The sequence below is a fragment of the Amblyraja radiata genome, chromosome 5 (assembly GCF_010909765.2).
Source record: "Amblyraja radiata isolate CabotCenter1 chromosome 5, sAmbRad1.1.pri, whole genome shotgun sequence".
Classification (NCBI taxonomy): Eukaryota; Metazoa; Chordata; class Chondrichthyes; order Rajiformes; family Rajidae; genus Amblyraja; species Amblyraja radiata.
Window position 1 is genome coordinate 48,591,460 of NC_045960.1, and position 20,074 is coordinate 48,611,533.

The 20,074-nt window shown below is 41.1% G+C and overlaps 1 protein-coding gene across 1 annotated transcript in view; it reads left to right on the forward strand.

Annotated features, from left to right (window-relative positions):
• The window catches only part of slc35f1 (solute carrier family 35 member F1), a 267,278-nt gene that overhangs the window by 182,642 nt on the left and 64,562 nt on the right, over positions 1-20,074 (forward strand). Inside the window, exon 4 of the mRNA XM_033021169.1 lies at positions 16,188-16,347. Coding sequence (XP_032877060.1) covers positions 16,188-16,347 — 160 coding nt within the window. The remainder of the gene's footprint in view (positions 1-16,187; positions 16,348-20,074) is intronic.

Consider the following 20,074-nt stretch of genomic DNA (forward strand, 5'->3'; position numbering starts at 1 on the left):
GTCTCCGCGAGAATATTAGTGTGATGTGCGCTGATGCTTTACCTACAGGTGGTGTGAATGTACCATTAAGGTAAAGATTCATCTCCAAGGAAAACTGAGTTCAGCGTTGGCCCTGTGAAGGAGCTGCCAATCCGATATAAGACATTTAACTGTGAAATGCCTGCCCTTTAGTATTGGATAGATTGAGTGGAGGGTCTGTGCTGTTCCAAGTTTGCGGTGGTTGCGATGTGTTTCCCCCAGCGATCTCGCCCAGTGCACGTTGACCAGCACAGTTCGCCAGCTCTTGTTAGCAGAGGCTCTTTGTGCAGGTGTTACCCGAAGCTCAAAGGTTTTGTGGAGGTTCTGCGTTAGCATCGGGCACGCAGCCAGCTCGCGAGAGGGCTGTCAGATCAGATCAGCCCAGGTTGCCGAGTGATCGAAGGGCGGATTCTAATGGGTCGCTATTAAACTGTTCCGTCTGTGCGGCATCGCCTGCTCTCTCTTTCTCTCCCAGATCCCCCACCCTAACTGTCGACAAAGTCTGTCTGAGAAAATGCTCCCACTCATATTACGGGTTGGGTCCGCGTTTGCCCACTCACTGGGGCGGGCGGAGCCTCCTTCAAAGAGAGCGAGAACAAGTCCCGTCAGCTGGGGAGCGGCGACCCACTCCTGATTGAAGCCTCATGTTTGGCTGCGGTTCAAATGGCTGCAAATGGCCCGGTCACCCGGACCCAGCTCCCTGTGCACTGACAGACTAGAACGAAACCCAGAGGTTAAAGCGACAGCATATTTATTTAATCCAACCCACCTCAAAAGTTTAACCAGCCTGTTCGAATCCAATATGAACTTTCCAATCTACCCCCACACAGCACATTCTCCTTGTTTCCTTCAATCGAGGAAGGTTGTTTAGATAGGAATGTAAGGACTTTCTCAAATTGTAATTCGTGTGAATCAATATCGAATTTGAATGGCTCTGACTCGAGCTAATGCCAGGGATTTGATAATTGACAGGTTCGTTCCAGGCATTCGTGCATTTTCAAGGCTGGTGCAGTATTGAGCCAATAATTTAAATAGATACAATTGTGGATTTGTGCAGCCTGCAGTACGCTGTGGCCTACTGCTGACATATTTGACGGATACATTTATTTATAAAAATCTCATTAAAATGAATATGTTGGTCTGTACACACACAGTAGCTCAGTTGGCGCGAATGTTCATCCCGAATGACCCATGACCTGGACATGCGCAGGTGTAATACCAAACTCGCTTATTGTAATTATAAACCAGTGCCTATTTTGTCCCACGAGATCACAATCTTTTATTTAGTTGCGCTGGAAATATTATGTAAAGAGGAAATGAATTACACGGTTTGTTAAGAAATTATTTACACTTTTGGTTGCACTGGAATCTCTTTTCTCTTCCATCTCTTGTGTACAGACCCATAGAGTCGCACAGAGCGGAAACAGACCCTTCGGCCCCATGCCCGCTGTTACTATCTTCTGATGTGGGGATGGGATGAACTGAACCTGCAACCCAGGCTTTGAATCAGAGCAGACCTCTGTGCAAATCCTGCGTCTCGCTTCCTGGAACCTTATATATATATATAAATAAGGCAAAATATATATATTTGCTGTATTTTTTTTTTTTTTAATTAATTTATTTGTGAAATCATTTTAAAGATTTTAATTCGTAAATCTAAATATTTTTTTAAATGTCTTTGTCAAAGTTTATCAGAGGTTCCAGGAAGCGAGATGCAGGATTTGCATCAGAGGTCTGCTCTGATTCAAAGCCTGGGATGCAGGTTCAGTATATTAAAGTAAGGCGAAATAAACCAAGCACCATCTAGTGATAAACTTCTGCCACAGGGTTGATGAGCCAATTTAAATGCATGGTTGCACTTCACATCCAGCCCCTCAACCAGCCCTTCCTACTGTGAGGCTGAGGGGCTGGATTTAAAGTGCACTAGCCTCCTTTTATACAGTAGGTCTATGAGCAATGCTGAGTTCATTAACATATGTAGGAAGTAACTGCAGATGGTGGTTTAAATTGTAGATAGACACAAAATGCTGGAGTAACTCAGCGGGACAGGCACCATCTCTGGAGAGAAGGAATGGGTAAGGTTTCGGGTGGAGACCCTTCTTCAGACTGATGTCGGGAGTGGGAGGTGCATAGATAAAGAAACACCTTACACTTATTTCATGCCTTACACTTCCTTATCTATGTACTGACCACTCCCCTGACATCCGAAGGAGGGTCTCAACCCAAAACGTCGCCTACTCCTTTTCTCCATAGATGCTGCCTCAGCCGCTGAGTTTCTCCAGCATTTTTTGTCTACTCCCCTGACATCAGTCTGATAAAGGGTCACAACCCGAAACGTCACCCATCACATCTCTCCAGAGATGCTGCCTGTCCCGTTGCGTTACTCCAGCATTTTGTGTCTATCTTCGAGTTCACTAACATTACAGACAGTCTGATGTAGTGGTTTCTGACCTGGTCTCAGACTACCGCCATGATCCGCCAATATCAGACACGTGTTTGATCAGCAACATTTTATACCTGGCAATCCCCTCTGGAACATTTGACGATCAAGCACCTGAACTCATACTAAGTATCTTTTCTTTCCTATTGCTGCATGTATTTTCAATATTTCTGGGAGCATTGATTTTGTGCTTCGAAATTGAGAAACATTTACAAAGGCTCATTATTGGGACATTGGACGAATAGCATTTCATTGTGGGTCCCAACACTGCAAACTAAATTACATACACAAGGCAGCACTGAATAGCCATTAGAGTCTGAAACCCCACTCCTTTGCACGCTCCAACTTTGTGTTGGGCAGTAAGGGAATTAGGCAAGTTCTCATCTAGGTTGCAGTGACTGGGGATGAGGGTTGTGGTGTTGGAGATGGGGGGGGGGGGGGGGGGGGGGTGTGGGGGGATGGCTGGTGCATGATTTTGGAGGGGGATGGTGGAGATAAGAGTGAGATTTAGAAACTGATGGAATTGGCGGGGTCATTGGTGTCTCGAGGAAAGGAGCAGCTGCCGGCAATTGATAGGGTGGTCATAAACAGTATTAGGCCTGGAAGTCGGGAGGAGAGCCAAGGTGAGGATTGGCTCCTGGGGATTAATTGGCATGCGGGTCCAAAACTCATAGATGTTCGATGACCTGAGGGTTACAATGACTACTAAGACTACATATCTAAGGCAGGATCCAAGCCCCAGAACCCACTACTGGGCACCTGCTCCTGTTAAGTAATGATGAAGCGGGTCTCATCACCATTGGTGCAGGCTGCTGTTGAGTGTGGCATGGATATATGTCTCAAGCATTCTCCCGGGCATGATAGTCAAGCATGCATTGCTTGTTCCAGGGTAGTGCTGTACAAGTTCCAGCTCCTCTGTGCACAGCATAGTGGATGCATCTAAGGATTTGAAAGAAATCTGTGGAATTTTGAATAAGCCCACGACTTTTCTTTGAGAAGGGATTTTGATGGGAATTGAATTGTGCAGCACACAGTAATGTGAAATTGTAGGTACTGATTTATCACACTGTTGTTTCTGTTCCTTTACGCCTTAAATAGAGATAAACAGCATAAAAGGCAGCACAAATTACTTTTGGAGAAAATCGATATTTTTCTTTTAAAATAAAATGTGATAGCAGCTCTAATAGCTGCCCATGGTCTCAGAACATTGATAATCACGGGGAATTTCTACTAATTGCACTCATTTTCAGTCCTTCAAGGAGCTCTGAAATTAACTTGTTGGCTAATGGCACCTGAAAGGACCATTTTATAGATTTTCAATTATAATTCCTTTATAACTTATTGGAGCAACTAACTACTGTACCTCTTTCAAATATCTGGTTAATTAAACAGCATGTTTTCCTGTTCACTCGAATGAAATGCCTGTATTTATCCATTGTCTTTCATGACCTCAGGCCATGACAAAGTACTTCATGAACAACAGTCTTTTCAATATGTCACTAGGGTAATGTGGGAATTATATTAAATTAAAGTTGTTACAATTACTGGTAAAGCCACAGCAGTACTGTGTACAATATAATCTGATTAAAAAATTAAAACCGTACAGAGGACAATTTAAAACTAAGGTGTGCAGGAACAACCTCTTGCAGAGTTCGACAAATCCCGAGAACTCTCTATCCATTGGGGTAACTAAAGAGGTGGTAGGTACCTCTGTAAGATCAAGGATTTTTGAAAGATCAAGGAATAGGGGACCAGGAAGAACAGAAGACAAAAAGTTGAATAACAGGGCAGGCTTGTGGGTTGGAGTGGCCTACAGTAGCTCCTAATTTTATTATCTTCTTATGTTTAACTTCTTTTGATTGTCCATTTTCATCCATGCTCCTATGGCTGACCTAGTAGAACAAGTAACTAGGCCTGCTGGACAATCCCACTGTTGCAGGGTAGGAAATTGAGCACTTGGATGTGTAGCATAATGACTTCTTGTGAAACCAATTGCTGATCAGTTGTGGTAGTCTTAGTTGAGGGAATTCTCAGAGACTAATGGGAACTGGTGGAACACAAACACACACACACAGACACAGACACACACACAGAAACAGACACACACACACACTCTCTCACAGTGCAAAGCCAAGGTCATACAGACACACACTGTGACGAACAGGAAGGTTGGCGCTGTAATTAAGACAGTTAAAGTACAGTGTCCTTTAAAAGAGGGGGGGGAGAAGGAGTAGAGACAACTTTTAAGAAGCCAGAGATACACGGCTGTGAAGCTTGGCAGACATTTAACATCACCATTCGTTTCTTTGGTTCTGAAAACTACTGCTTACCTTTTTTCCCCCCCAATGAGCCATTGAAATTAATCGGTCAGCATCGCTCCAACCTACGAGAACCTGCGAGAACCTTCGGCCTCCTGGCAACCCACTAGGACCTTCTTACGACTCACCTATGGCCCGAGAATTCTCGCTAATCTCCATGGCGACTTTATTTATTCTAGTCGGCGCTAATTTTTTAACACGTTGAAAAATTCTCGGCGACCATAATGACGCCGCGACTAGTTCCCAAAATGTGGAAACTCCTCATGACCATGAAGGCGACTCCCCGGCAACCACCTGCGAACATGTGGCGACTGCAAAGTCTCCTGCAGTCACCTAAAAAGTCACCTAAGTGGGACAGGCCCATAAGAATCACAAAGCACTGAAACAAGCCCTACGTGCCATTATCCCATCTGCCTGCATTTGGCCTAATTCCTTCTAAACCTGTCTTTTCCATGTACTTGTCTAAATGGTTCTTAAATGTTGTGATAGTTCCTGTCTCAACTACCTCCTCTGGCAGCTCGTTCTATACACCTACCACTCTTTGTGTGAAAAACGCACCCTTCAGATTTCTATTAAATCTTCCCCCCCCTCACATTAAACCTATGTCCTCTGGTCAGGATTCCACGGGCATGATTCCCCTGATCTGAGGCATCGGTCTCCAGTCTTAATAACAATGGTGCAAATCGAGCCCACACTGGGAACTGTCACGGAATCAAGTGTACACGTGGAATAGGGGAATTGAAACTTTTCCTTCATTTTCCCTTCAGTTTGCTCCGGTTTTAAGACAAGAAATAGCAGTTCACACTTATTTTCCAAGTGTTCTAAGAATCAATTTCCCAATGCATGCTGGCCCTACCTGGCATGTATCAATCGAGCTTCATACCACTCACTGCATGAGATTTCATTTATTGTAGACAGAACAGTAAGGGGAATAAGATACTGTTCTTGTTCTCTCATTAGGTACAGCTTCTCACAGCTTTTTTGTGTTTGGGAGAATAATCTTTTAAGTTTATGAGAACCTGTGTCAATAACTCCCTACAAATTGTAAAATTAAAACAAATGGAATCAGATACTTTCCAGCAGAATAAGAAGCTGATATTTGTAAAAGCCTTTTTCATTATAATGAAAGCAGCTTTCATCTCCAGCCAGATACAGTGTCCTCCATAATGTTTGGGACAAAGACCCATCATTTATTTATTTCCCTCTATACTCCACAATTTGTGATTTGTAATAGAAAAAATCACATGTGGTTAAAGTGCACATTGTCAGATTTTATTAAAGGACATTTTTTTTCCTTTTTGGATTCACCATGTAGAAATTACAGCAGTGATTATACATTGTCCACCATTTCAGGCCACCATAATGTATGGAACACATGGCTTCACAGGTGTTTGTAATTGCTCAGGTTTGTTTAATTGCCTCCTTAATGCAGGTATAAGAGAGCTCTCAGCACCTAATCTTTCCTCCAGTCTTTCCATCACCTTTGGAAACCTTTATTGCCCTTTATCAACATGAGGAGCAAAGTTGTGCCAATGAAAGTCAAAGAAGCCATTATGAGACTGAGAAACAAGAATAAACTGTTAGAGACATCAGCCAAACCTTCTGCTTACCAAAATCAACTGTTTGGAACATCATTAAGAAGAAAGAGAGCACTGGTAAGCTTACTAATCACAAAGGGACTGGCAGTCCAAGGAAGGCCACAGCTGATGACAGAAGAATTATCTCTATAATAAGGAAAAACCCCAAACACCTGTCCAACAGATCAGAAACACTTTTCATGAGACAGTTGTGGATTTGTCAATGACCACTGTCTGCAGAAGACTTCATGAACACAAATACAGAGGCTACACTGCAAGATGCAAACCACTGGTTAGCTGCAAAAATAGGATGGCCGGGTTACAGTTTGCCAAGAAGTACTTAAAAGAGCAATCACAGTTCTGGAAAAAGGTCTTGTGGACAGGTGAGACGAAGATTAACATATCAGAGTGATGGCAAGAGCAAATTGTGGAGGAGAGAAGGAACTGCCCAAGATCCAAAGCATATCACCTCATTTGTGAAACATGGTGGTGGGGGTGTTATGGCCTGGGCATGTATGGCTGCTGAAGGTACTGGCTCACTTATCTTCATTGATGATACAACTGCTGATGGTAGTAGCATAACACATTCTGAAGTGTAAAGACACATCCTATCTGCTCAAGTTCAAACAAATGCCTCAAAACTCATTGGCCGGTGGTTCATTCTACAGCAAGACAATGATCCCAAACAAAGGAGATTGCAGATATTAGTAGTAAGCATAAGGTAGTGATTGTGGGATATTTCAATTTTCCACACATAGACTGGGAAACACATTCTGTAAATGGGCTGGATGGGTTGGAGTTTGTAAAATGTGTGCAGGATAGTTTTTTGCAGCAATACATAGAAGTACCTACTAGAGAAGGAGCGGTGCTGGACCTCCTGTTAGGAAATGAGACGGGTCAGGTGGCAGAGGTATGCGTAGGGGAACAGTTCGGGACCAGTGATCACAATACCATTAGTTTCAATATAATTATGGAGAGGGTCAGAACCGGACCTAGGGTTGTGATTTTTGATTGGAGAAAGGCTAACTTTGAGGAGATGCGAAAGGATTTAAAAGGAGTAAATTGGGACATTTTGTTTTATGGGAAAGATGTGGAAGAGAAATGGAGTACATTTAAAGGTGAAATTTTAAGAGTACAGAATCTTTATGTCCCTGTTCGGTTGAAAGGAAATAGTAAAAATCGGAAAGAGCCATGGTTTTCAAGGGAAATTGGACACTTGGTTCGGAAAAAGAGGGAGATCTACAATAATTATAGGCAGCATGGAGTAAATGAGGTGCTTGAGGAGTATAAAGAATGTAAAAAGAATCTTAAGAAATAAATTAGAAAAGCTAAAAGAAGGTATGAGGTTGCTTTGGCAAGTAAGGTGAAAGTAAACCCAAAGGGTTTCTACAGCTATATTAATAGCAAAAGGATAACGAGGGATAAAATTATTCCATTAGAGAGTCAGAGTGGACAGCTATCTGCAGAGCCAAAAGAGATGGGGGAGATATTGAACAATTTCTTTTCTTCGGTATTCACCAAGGAGAAGGATATTGAATTATGTGAGGTAAGGGAAACAAGTAGAGTAGCTATGGAAACTATGAGATTCAAAGAAGAGGAAGTACTGACACTTTTGAGAAATATAAAAGTGGATAAGTCTCCAGGTCCGGACAGGATATTCCCTAGGACATTGAGGGAAGTTAGTGTAGAAATAGCAGGGGCTATGACAGAAATATTTCAAATGTCATTAGAAACGGGAATAGTGCCGGAGGATTGGCGTACTCCGCATATTGTTCCATTGTTTAAAATTGGGGTCTAAGAGTAAACCTAGCAATTATAGACCTGTTAGTTTGACGTCAGTGGTGGGCAAATTAATGGAAAGGATACTTAGAGATAATATATATAAGCATCTGGATAAACAGGGTCTGATTAGGAACAGTCAACATGGATTTGTGCCTGGAAGGTCATGTTTGACTAAGCTTCTTGAATTTTTTGAAGAGGTTACTCGGGAAATTGATGAAGGTAAAGCAGTGGATGTTGTATATATGGACTTCAGTAAGGCCTTTGACAAGGTTCCTCATGGAAGGTTGGTTAAGAAGGTTCAATTGTTGGGTATTAATGGTGGAGTAGCAAGATGGATTCAACAGTGGCTGAATGGGAGATGCCAGAGAGTAATGGTGGATGGTTGTTTGTCAGGTTGGAGGCCAGTGATTAGTGGGGTGCCACAGGGATCTGTGTTGGGTCCACTGTTGTTTGTCATGTACATCAATGATCTGGATGATGGTGTGGTAAATTGGATTAGTAAGTATGCAGATGATACAAAGATAGGTGGGGTTGTGGATAATGAAGTAGCTTTTTCAAAGTCTACAGAGAGATTTATGCCAGTTGGAAGAGTGGACTGAAAGATGGCAGATGGAGTTTAATGCTGATAAGTGTGAGGTGCTACATCTTGGCAGGACAAATCAAAATAGGACGTACATGGTAAATGGTTGGGAATTGAAGAATGCAGGTGAACAGAGGGATCTGGGAATAACTGTGCACAGTTCCCTGAAAGTGGCATCTCATGTAGGGTGGTAAAGAAAGCTTTTGGTGTGCTGGCCTTTATAAATCAGAGCATTGAGTATAGAAGTTGGGATGTAATGTTAAAATTGTACAAGGCATTGGTGAGGCCAATTCTGGAGTATGGGGTACAATTTTGGTCGCCTAATTATAGGAAGGATGTCAACAAAATAGAGAGAGTACAGAGGAGATTTACTAGAATGTTGCCTGGGTTTCAGCAACTAAGTTACAGAGAAAGGTTGAACAAGTTAGGACTTTATTCTTTGGAGCGCAGAAGGTTAAGGGGGGACTTGATAGAGGTCTTTAAAATGATGAGAGGGATAGACAGAGTTGACGTGGATTAGCTTTTCCCACTGAGAGTAGGGAAGATTCAAACAAGGGGACATGACTTGAGAATTAAGGGACAGAAGTTTAGGGGTAACATGAGGGGGAACTTCTTTACTCAGAGAGTGGTGGCTGTGTGGAATGAGCTTCCAGGGAAGGTGGTGGAGGCAGGTTCGTTTTTATCATTTAAAAATAAATTGGATAGTTATATGGATGGGAAAGGAATGGAGGGTTATGGTCTGAGCGCAGGTATATGGGACTAGGGGAGAATACGTGTTCGGCACGGACTAGAAGGGTCGAGATGGCCTGTTTCCGTGCTGTAATTGTTATATTATATGGTTATACTGCTAAAGCAACAAAGGAGTTTTTCAAAGCTAAACATTTGTCAATTCCTGAGTGGCCAAGTCAATCACCTGATCTGAACCCAATTGAGCATGCCTTTTATATGCTGAAGAGAAAACTGAAGGGGATTAGCCTCCAAAACAAGAATAAGCTAAAGATGGCTGCAATACAGGCCTGCAAAGCATCACCAGAGAAGACACCCAGCAACTGGTGATGTCCATGAATCACAGACTTCAAGCAGTCATTGCATTCAAAGGATATGCAACAAAATACTAAACATGACTACTTTCATTTGCATGACATTGCTGTGTCCCAACCATTATAGTGCTCTGAATTGGGGGGGACTATGTACGCCAATGTAATCTCTACATGGTGAAACCAAAATGTATAAAAATGGCCTATAATAAAATCTGACAATGTGCACTTTAACTACATGTGATTTTTTCTATTACAAATCTCAAATTGTGGAATGCAGAGGCAAATAAATAAATGATGGGTCTTTGTCCCAAACATTATGGAGAGCACTGTAGATCCTACTGTTTGACCAATTTAGTGTTTAGTTATGAATATCCTGACGGTGTGGCGTCAGCCTAAACACGGGCCACTCATGCTCAAACCCTCGTCAGGAGATACGAGGGCGGGCACGTGACGTCATGGGCTAGAGGGAGTGTCCTGGTACTAAAGGTCTCTCACCGCGAGACCTTGAGAAGCCGACAGGTAGCTGAGCCCGAGATAACAACCTCGCTCAGCTACAGCAACATTGTATTATAGTTAGCGCACCAACCTAACGTGTCACCACTGAATAAATGACTCTTTGAACCGGCCTGACGTCTCACCTTTATTCACCACGTATGGAGCCGCTACAACGGCATGAATATCAGAAATAAATGATAACAGAAATGGAAGAAAGTGTGAAGAAACCAATCTTAAACTTCCAGTGTGATCATTCAGAAACCAATTGCAAGTGAAGATACTTGGATATTTTTAAATTAATTATATGCAGGATTGGCATACTTTGTGAAAATTATGCTTTGGTTGATCTATTATTTGAATATGGAGCAAAGGGCATAGATTGGTGGTTTCTAATGGGTGAATACCTAAGCTGCAAGATGTTTTTAATTCAATGCTTTAAATGTCAGTGTTGCTGAGAGTGAAGATAAGTCACCCCATGTGAATTATTAATAGCAGCTTGCTTTTGCTTCCTTTGCCTTCGCCACCAATGTCTCTCTTTTCAAGGTTTGGTGGCTGAGTTCAATCAATTGATCACCTCCTAGAAGTAGGGAATGACAATGAAGCATACGTTTCCTAAATATTCATGTAATGATCATAACCGATGGAATGATACAAGTAGGTTTTGATTTCTTTCCAGATTTCAGTCATTCAACACTGCATTCTAATTTCTAATTGGGTCTCACTTTTTCCTGCAGCATTAGGTGCTACTTGAAATTAGTTTAAAATATATTGACAAACCCTTTTTGACCATGCCCTGTATCTTGGGTGGAGAGATCTCTCAGAAGATTCATTTTTTCCATTGAGTCTATTCCATTTTCCATTAGGTGGAAAGCTGACAGCTGATTTACTCTAAGCCACGTCCTGCTGCTCTAAATTCACCTCCATGATATTAAAGTCATTCCTCAATTAAGGCATTTTATTCAGTGTGTGGCATTTTCAAATTATATCTTCAGTTATATATCAACCCATATGAAATAATGCGTAAAGGGTGTGATATTTAATATACAGCTATTCTTCTAATACTTGTCTCACAACCGTCTTTGGACAGCTATTGTAAATAATTTATTTTAAAACCATTTGCTAGTTCAAGGAGAATTCTACAGATAGAATCAGAGAGTTATGCAACACACAGAAATAGGCCCTTCAGCCCAAGTTGCTCACCGACTGAGATTGCTGACCGACAATCTATACCAATCTCAATTGCCTGCCTTTGGTCCATATGGGTTTTGGTCCATTAGTAAGGGTGTCAGGGTTATGGGGAGAAGGCAGGAGAATGGGGTTGAGAGGGAAAGATAGATCACCCACGATTGAATGGCAGAGTAGATTTGATGGGCCGAATGGCCTAATTCTGCTCCTATAACATGAACTAAATTGTGCATGTACAAGAAAACTTAGATCCCTCTGTGTTTCATATTTTTCTTCATTTAGATAATAGTCTGCCTTTAAAATTTCTCAGACTTTCCCCATAGTGAACTCTTTTAAGTGAAATTTGGAATTGGAACTCGAGCTTCCAAATTAAACAAAACGCTATACAAATAGTATTTTGTTTATCCATCTAAAACTTTCCGATCAATGCACCTGTACAAATATATTTTAAAATTTGTGCCTACCTTAACCCCCTCTAAAGGAAATTCATTCCATACACCCACTACCCTCAGTCTGGAAAAACTTGCCCCTCCGATTCCCTTTACATTTTTCCTCTGACATGTGAACCTTTGCCCTCATGTTTTAGACTCTCCTACCCAGGGAAGAAAACTATCTGCCCTTTCTATGGCCCTCGTGAATTTATAAATCTTTAAGGTCACCCTGCAACTTGCTTGGTTCCAGAGAAAACAGTTCTGGCCTATCCAATCTTTCCTTTCCAAGTCCTCCAGTCCAGGCAACAATTTTGTGCATCTTTTCTGCACTCTTGCGAGCTTAAATGTATCCTTCCTATATCCTTCCTTTCAGTGATTCGTACTGTGTGCAATTTGTGTGGTCTAACTAACGATTTGTGCACCTGTAGCATACTGTCCCAATTCCTATACTCAATGCCTTGGCTGTTGCCATCACTCTGTTTACCTGTGACGCCACTTTCAGGTAACTATATACATGACAAAAATAGACATAAAATACTGGTGTAACTCAGCAGGCGATGTTCGTTACTCCAGCATTTTGTGCCCATCTTTGGTATGAACCAGCATCTGCAGTTCCTTGTTATTGCATATATACTTGTGACCATGTATTTTGAATCGAAGAAGAGCAAAAAAAAAGTCATACATTGACCTGCACAGTTCTGTGTGTGTGATGTGTGTTTGCTTTGCACACCGAATAAATATGACACTTTGTTCATCATGACAATTTTTAGAACAATTTTTGTGGACTATTTGGGCTTGAATTTTCAATTGTTTACACAATTGAAGTACCAACATTTAGTTCTAGTATTTTATTAAGAAGATAAGTTTACATTTTCAGAGATGAGGTTAAATTTTGCAGTGCAATATGAACAAAATATATCTTAATTAATTAAATGAAATCCATTAAACCACTTACTTGTTTATGTCAAAACACAGCCATGTGATGAAATACAAATCAAGTCTACCTTCAGACAAACATTTATAATGAGGGGGAATAGTTTTGACTTCAATAAAAATTATAATTGAGAAAGATGTATTAAGGATGGCTGAATGTCGATATTGTTCCCTTTATCTTCCAATGTTAAAATTATTCCGAAGGTACATCATTTGAAACTAAAATTAAATTCCAAGCACACTACTAGATCAATATATGATTCATCTCTGATTTACAGGTTAGGAACATTGTGGAATGAATTATTTATACATTCCGAAGATCCCTTGATATTGTTGTAGCAAAGTCCTGTTTGATCTTTTCACTTTGAGTTGAGTTTTGGTTTGACACTTGGACAAAATCAATACTTCAGAATTCAGCATATACATATATTATTTACTTAAGGAACATTCATGCCTTTCAACGTCTTTAAAGGAAAGGGTAAAAATTATTTGAAAGCTGAACATTGTTCTGGGAATGTTATTGCAAGAATCAATTATCTCTACTGTCACTCAATCCATATAAATCCCTGAAGTAATTATTTTTTGAAACTTTCCTCATTTACTGAGTTATTTCAGAAAGCCACGATGATTTCAGGTGATTTTTATTTGTTCTGTATGGTGCAGTCAGGAATTCAAAATAGTTCAAAGTCATCCTACCAGCCTGTTAACTTGGACAATTCATCAGCGGCAATTGCAAGGAGGCATATGATCCATTGTACAAAGGTCCCTCGTGTCCCAGGCAGTCAGATGCCTTTTTAACTAGTAAAATCAGGATCCTAGTACTCTTCTTGAAGGGGCTAGTATCAATGAATATTTGCCTGAATTTGAGAGGGAAAAAAACAATCCAACGATGCAGGACCTTCCACCATAAACATCACACTTACCCCTGGTATACCTCATGTTTACCTTAATGGCAGTTAGTGCAGTCAGATACAGCGAATGTGAGAGGGCAATCCAAGGGATAGTGGATTTGAGGTCAGCTTTTCTACTCATCATTTTGTTCCACTCACTGGTTAGAAACAGCAGATTTGATATATTTCAAATGACGTTTGATACAAATCTAGAAAAAAAGATTTGCTTTTATTAGCAATAACCTCCCCCACCTCATTTTTCACACATCCGCCCACCCAGATGAAGTTTACGGTTCCTCTTGTCCACATGTACCACCTCTCCAGCCTCCAATTAAACTGGAAGGTACACAAAATTGCTGGAGGAACTCAGCGGGTGCAGCAGCATCTATGGAGCGAAGGAAATAGGCGACGTTTCGGGCCGAAACCCTTCTTCAGACTGATGGGGGGTGGGGAAAGAAAGAAGGAAAAAGGGAGGAGGAGGAGCCCGAGGGCGGGCGGATGGGAGGGTGGGAGGAGACAGCTAGAGGGTGAAGGAAGGGGAGGGGACAGCACAGGCTAGCCAAATTGGGGGAATTCAATGTTGATGCCATAAGGGCGCAAGGACCCCAGACGGAATATGAGGTGCTGTTCCTCCAATTTCCGCTGTTGCTCACTCTGGCAATGGAGGAGACCCAGGACAGAGAGGTCGGATTGGGAATGGGAGGGGGAGTTGAAGTGCTGAGCCACCGGGAGGTCATGTAGGTTAAGGCGGACTGAGCGGAGGTGTTCGGCGAAACGGTCGCCCAACCTACGCTTGGTCTCACCGATGTAAATTAGCTGACATCTAGAGCAGCGGATGCAGTAGATGAGGTTGGAGGAGATACAGGTGAACCTTTGTCGCACCTGGAACGACTGCTTGGGACCTTGAATGGAGTCGAGGGGGGAGGTGAAGGGACAGGTGTTGCATTTCTTGCGGTTGCAACGGAAAGTGCCCGGGGAGGGGGTGGTGCGGGAGCCAATTAAACTGGTCAGCTTCCCCAACATGTTCACCTTCTACATGATATCATCACAAAATGCATCTTGTCCTCCCATCCCCTTTCAGTATTCCAAAGGGACTAGTCCCCCAATTCCTGGTTCATTCTTCCATCCGCTCCAACTCCCTTTCTCCTCAAGGAACAATCTGAAGTAATACTTGCTCTTTTTTAACCCTCTTCTCTACCCACCATCTAAGGAAGCATACAGGTGAAGCAGAGATTCACTTGTACTTCTGCTTCAGTTTACTGGTTTTGATGTTCACAATGTGGTCTCTTCTGCATAGGAGGAATCAAATGTGGTTTGGTGACTATTTTGCAGAGCACCTTTTTAATACCTTAAATGAGACTCCAAGCTTTTGGTTGCCCGTCAGTTTAATATTCCATTTAACTTCCATTCTGATCTGTCTTTGACTTCCTGCATTCTTCCCATGAAGTGCAACATAGGCGTAATGATCAGCACCTCATTCTCTGACCAATCATGCTACATTCCTTGGGTCTTAACATTGAAATTCAGCACGTTCACATAACCAGCATTTCCAGTTTGCATCAGAAGTAATCCGCAAATTCTGATGAAATATCCTCAATTCACATGTATCTCTTTGCACAGATGCTATTGGACCTTCAGAATTTCAGCATCATCTTGTTTTATTTCCAGCATTTCAATATTTTGTGTCTTACAATTACAACATGTATTTTTCATAGAAACATAGAAACATAGAAATTAGGTGCAGGAGTAGGCCATTCGGCCCTTCGAGCCTGCACCGCCATTCAATATGATCATGGCTGATCATCCAACTCAGTATCCTGTACCTGCCTTCTCTCCAAACACCCTGATCCCTTTAGCCATAAGGGCCACATCTAACTCCGTCTTAAATATAGCCAATGAACTGGCCTCAACTACCTTCTGTGGTAGGGAGTTCCAGAGATTCACCACACTCTGTGTGAAAGATTTCTCCCTCTATTCTCATCCGTTTCCTCCAGGTTGATGTTTAGAATTAACAACCCTTTACTACCCTTTGTCTTAGCTCCGAATGATTGACTTGAAACCTTAACACTGTTTCCCTTACCACAGATGCTGTTGAGTATTTCTACTATTTTCTCTGTTTATTTCTGACCATATTGTATTTTTATTTAATTCCATTTTTGAGACATAGTGAGATTTCATATCATGATGAGAATGTACATACATGGAAGTCCAACTTGAACTTGATTGTCAGAACCATTTTGTGGGGTTTAGAACGATTATTATTAGCAGCAGCACCTGGGACATCTATTAAAGAGACTTCTAGCAGGTCTCAAAATTGCACAGCAGGACATAAAAATAATTGGACAGTATAACATACAGATTTCATGGGTCATTATCTGAGACACCCAGGAAGGGAAATTTGAAGTCTGTATGTCTATTGCCATATGGAAAATTGTCAAACATAAAAGCTATTGATCATGTGTTGCCCGGAATCATTTGCTCTTTTTTGTGTGTTACAGCTTTTAGATTGTTTTGTTATCCCAGTGGTTCTGTTGCTGTCCTGGTTCTTCCTGCTGGTGAGATACAAGGCTTTTCACTTCATTGGAATCGGGGTGTGCCTGCTGGGAATGGGATGCATGGTGGGGGCAGACGTTCTTGTTGGGAGACATCAAGGAGCTGGTGAGTTATTACGGAAAATATAATGAATCACTTTGTAATATTTAGTACACACCACAAAACATGGCTTCTTCTTAAAGCTATTGGATTGCTTTTATAATTGAGAAATTAAGATATTCCAAACATTTGGAGTTAACGATAATAAGGTTTTAGTTTCGATAATTGTTTACCGAAGTACAGTGAAAAGCTTTTGCTGCGTGCTATCCAGTCAGCAGAAAGACAATACATGATTACCATCGCACATTATTGCTAGCCACATGTGAAATTTGTTACTCAGGAATCCACTGAGCTTTATGGCTTCAGGCTAATGAGATCTACCCCCTAGATCATCTGTCTAGTACATCATGGCTAGAATGTTGATTCGAACAGCACAGGCAGAAGCCATCATATCAAGGGTTGCTCTTTGGAAGGAATATCTGATTAGTTCCATTCCTTTGTTCTTATCCCAGAGCCCTGCAATTTTATTTCATTAAACATATATTGATGTACATTAATTTTTCATTGCATTAACACAGCAGAGAATTTGCAATACATTGTATTGATCTGCCCTTAATAAGAAATGGTTGTCAGTGCATGTAAATAACATAAAATCAGGCACACCAATCTTAGTGATGGAAAATTGCATTCTTTCAGTTGAGAGTTCCAACTTAAAACACATAGTCTTAATGATTTTGTTAGATCATACTTTTGCACATTCAGACATATTAATAATTGAATTTAATATTCATAGAAAGTAAAAAAACATAAAATATCATGGATAAATGAATGGATAAAACATCATACCATGTCTCAGCACCATACTACCATAACATAAACAATTGATACATTGCACGTTGAGCATTATCACTGCTGTACCATTACATTAATTATAAAGAGCTCTTTTTTGTCAATTTAAATCTTGTGTTTCTTAAAGCTGATGCTGTCAAGTATACTTTGAATCATATAATCAACCAAACAGATGTGCACATTAGATTATATCTGATTATTTGCTATCTATTGCATGCTTCAAGGTATGTTACTGTAATTATGCTCCTAGAGGTAACCCCCCTTAGTCTAGTTCAATAAAACACAGTCAAGTACTGGACCACTAAACTTTTATTCATGAAACAATAACGAATCCCCTATACGATACCTAGCCACACCACGGGATCGATCCTTGTCTCTGCTTGTCCAAGCCCTTCAGCCTCGTGCAAGCAGATACTTCCAAAAGGTTACACAGTCCCAAGCGCTCCTCCAGAAGATCGACAACGATCCTCGTGGGGGTTACCTTTTATAGGTCATCGAATCCTATGGGGCAGATCTACATGGGGGTGGTGGCCCCTACAAACCAATCACACATATCGATTACATTAAGGTGTTATTGACAGTTCCCCAACCCAATTACAAAGCACCCCATTACAATGTTTCTACAGAAGCTTCTGGAAAGGAGTCAGTTGACCCAAGTAATGCAACATTCTCCTGGGGAGTATAAACATTCAAACAAGGCTTCAAACTTCAGCCAATCATCAAACAGTAACACAAACATCTTGCAACATTATTAACAGTATTTACAATCCTTCTGCAGCCAGCCAATCATGCTAATGCATCTGCAACACCTCTGGGTTTCTCTGCAAAGTCCTCATACATTTTAACAATAGAGAGGACATCTGGACCTCACCTTGTCTGATAGTTCAATCTAGGACCTAGACATCCTGGCACCGATTTGCAGCGTTCAGCTTTACACAGAAATTGACCAAGCAGGTTCTGCAGATGATCCTCCATTTTATATACCTCTATTTTGGCCAATATTAACATTAATATTGTAATGTTAATATTGGCCAAAATAGAGATATATAAAATGGAGGATCATTGCATCTGCAGAATAAAAGGCTTAAATTTATGTCATATTGTGATCAAACACATTTTGATGTTTCATGTATGGCTTAACTGATACCACAATGTACTATAAATGAGACCAGATCTAAAATATTGTCACACTTTGGATTGGCTGACACTATACTGTTTAGCAGAGCATTATGTCAGAATGTTTGTTTTAGAAATTTACGCAGAATCTCCTAAATAACGTTCCTACCCACCATTGTCTTTATCATTTCAAACTCTGCTTGATGCCAATTTAACATGCAGTTTAATTTGATTAATTATATTAAAAAAAACACCAAGATTTTGTTCTCTTGGTGATAATGAATCTCAAACTGTTTTGTATAATTACTTCTATACTTCACGATCTCAGCTGTAGTTTATGCCAAAACAATATATTCTATGGTTAGTCCGTGAATACATTAATACTTTCTCCTCACTGTCTTGATGTGCACACTTCTTATATCATCTATGCACACTTGTTATCAGCATCAAATGTAGGATGATGTATTCAGACGGATATATGAACAATAGAGCTCTCCACAATTTTCCATATATTAATCATATTGATTAAAAATTATCGATTGGCTGCATTCTTATTTAATTTGTACAATTGTGGCAAATTGTATCCCCCAGTGGAAACACAAATTTGTAAAATTGTATAATATTAATACATCTCTTCTCTAGCTCAGTTCCAAGTATTTGATGTATTATATGGGATGTAGGTTTTTGAAAGAAATGTCATCCATATATCCACACTGCCCTGGTCTTTTCCATGACCTGATGAATTATCCCACATCAAATGCTTTTAATTCCCTTTTGAAAACTGCTGAATCTGCTCCTAACATTATTTCCGGTGATGCATTCCATGGTTGTGTTTCTCCATATGCCCACATAAAACAAGAAAGCACTCTTTGTAGGAAAATTGCCATCGGACTCAATCAAAATGATAGCAGGCAGCCTTGGAAGCCTTACCCCACTACTCAAACCTCACGTCAAAAACCTTGGCGTGATATTTGACTCAGCACTGAAATTTGACAAACAAGTCAATGCCGTGGTAAAAGCTAGCTTCTTTCAGCTTCATACGATAGCTAAAATAAAACAATTCCTCCACTTTGATGACCTCGAAAAGATCATCCACACATTCATCTCCTCCCGCCTAGATTACTGCAACTTTCTTTACACTGGCATCAGCCAATCTTCCCTGTCCCGCCTGCAACTGGTCCAAAACGCCGCAGCGAGACTCCTGACGGGCACCCGAAAAAGGGACCACATCACCCCGATCCTGGCCTCTCTCCACTGGCTCCCTGTGCGGTTCCGTATACATTTCAAGACCCTCCTCTATGTCTACAAAGCCCTCAATGGGATTGCCCCCACCTACATTGCCCCCCCCCTCCATCTTCTCACCCACCACTCCACCTCCAGGTCCCTCAGATCGGCCGACTTGGGGCTGCTGAATATCCCGCGGTCTAGGCATAAGCTTAGGGGCGACCGCGCCTTTGCGGTTGCAGCTCCTAGACTGTGGAACAGCATCCCCCTTCCCATCAGAACTGCCCCCTCCATCGACTCCTTTAAGTCAAGACTATAAACTTATCTATACTCCCAAGCCTTTCCTATACCGAGGGCTATATGTATATATGTATGTAGTTTGTTTGTTTATACTATTCTTATAACAAATGTAAAGCACTTTGGCCAATAAGAGTTGTTTTTTAAATGTGCTATATAAATAAATGTGACTTGACTTGACTAAACAAGTAAAGTTCCTGAACTTCCAGATACAAGCTAATCAACCCCTCTTCAAATATGCCCATGTTTTGGGAACTTGGACGTTGTTTCTCCACAATAACCATATAACCATATAACAATTACAGCA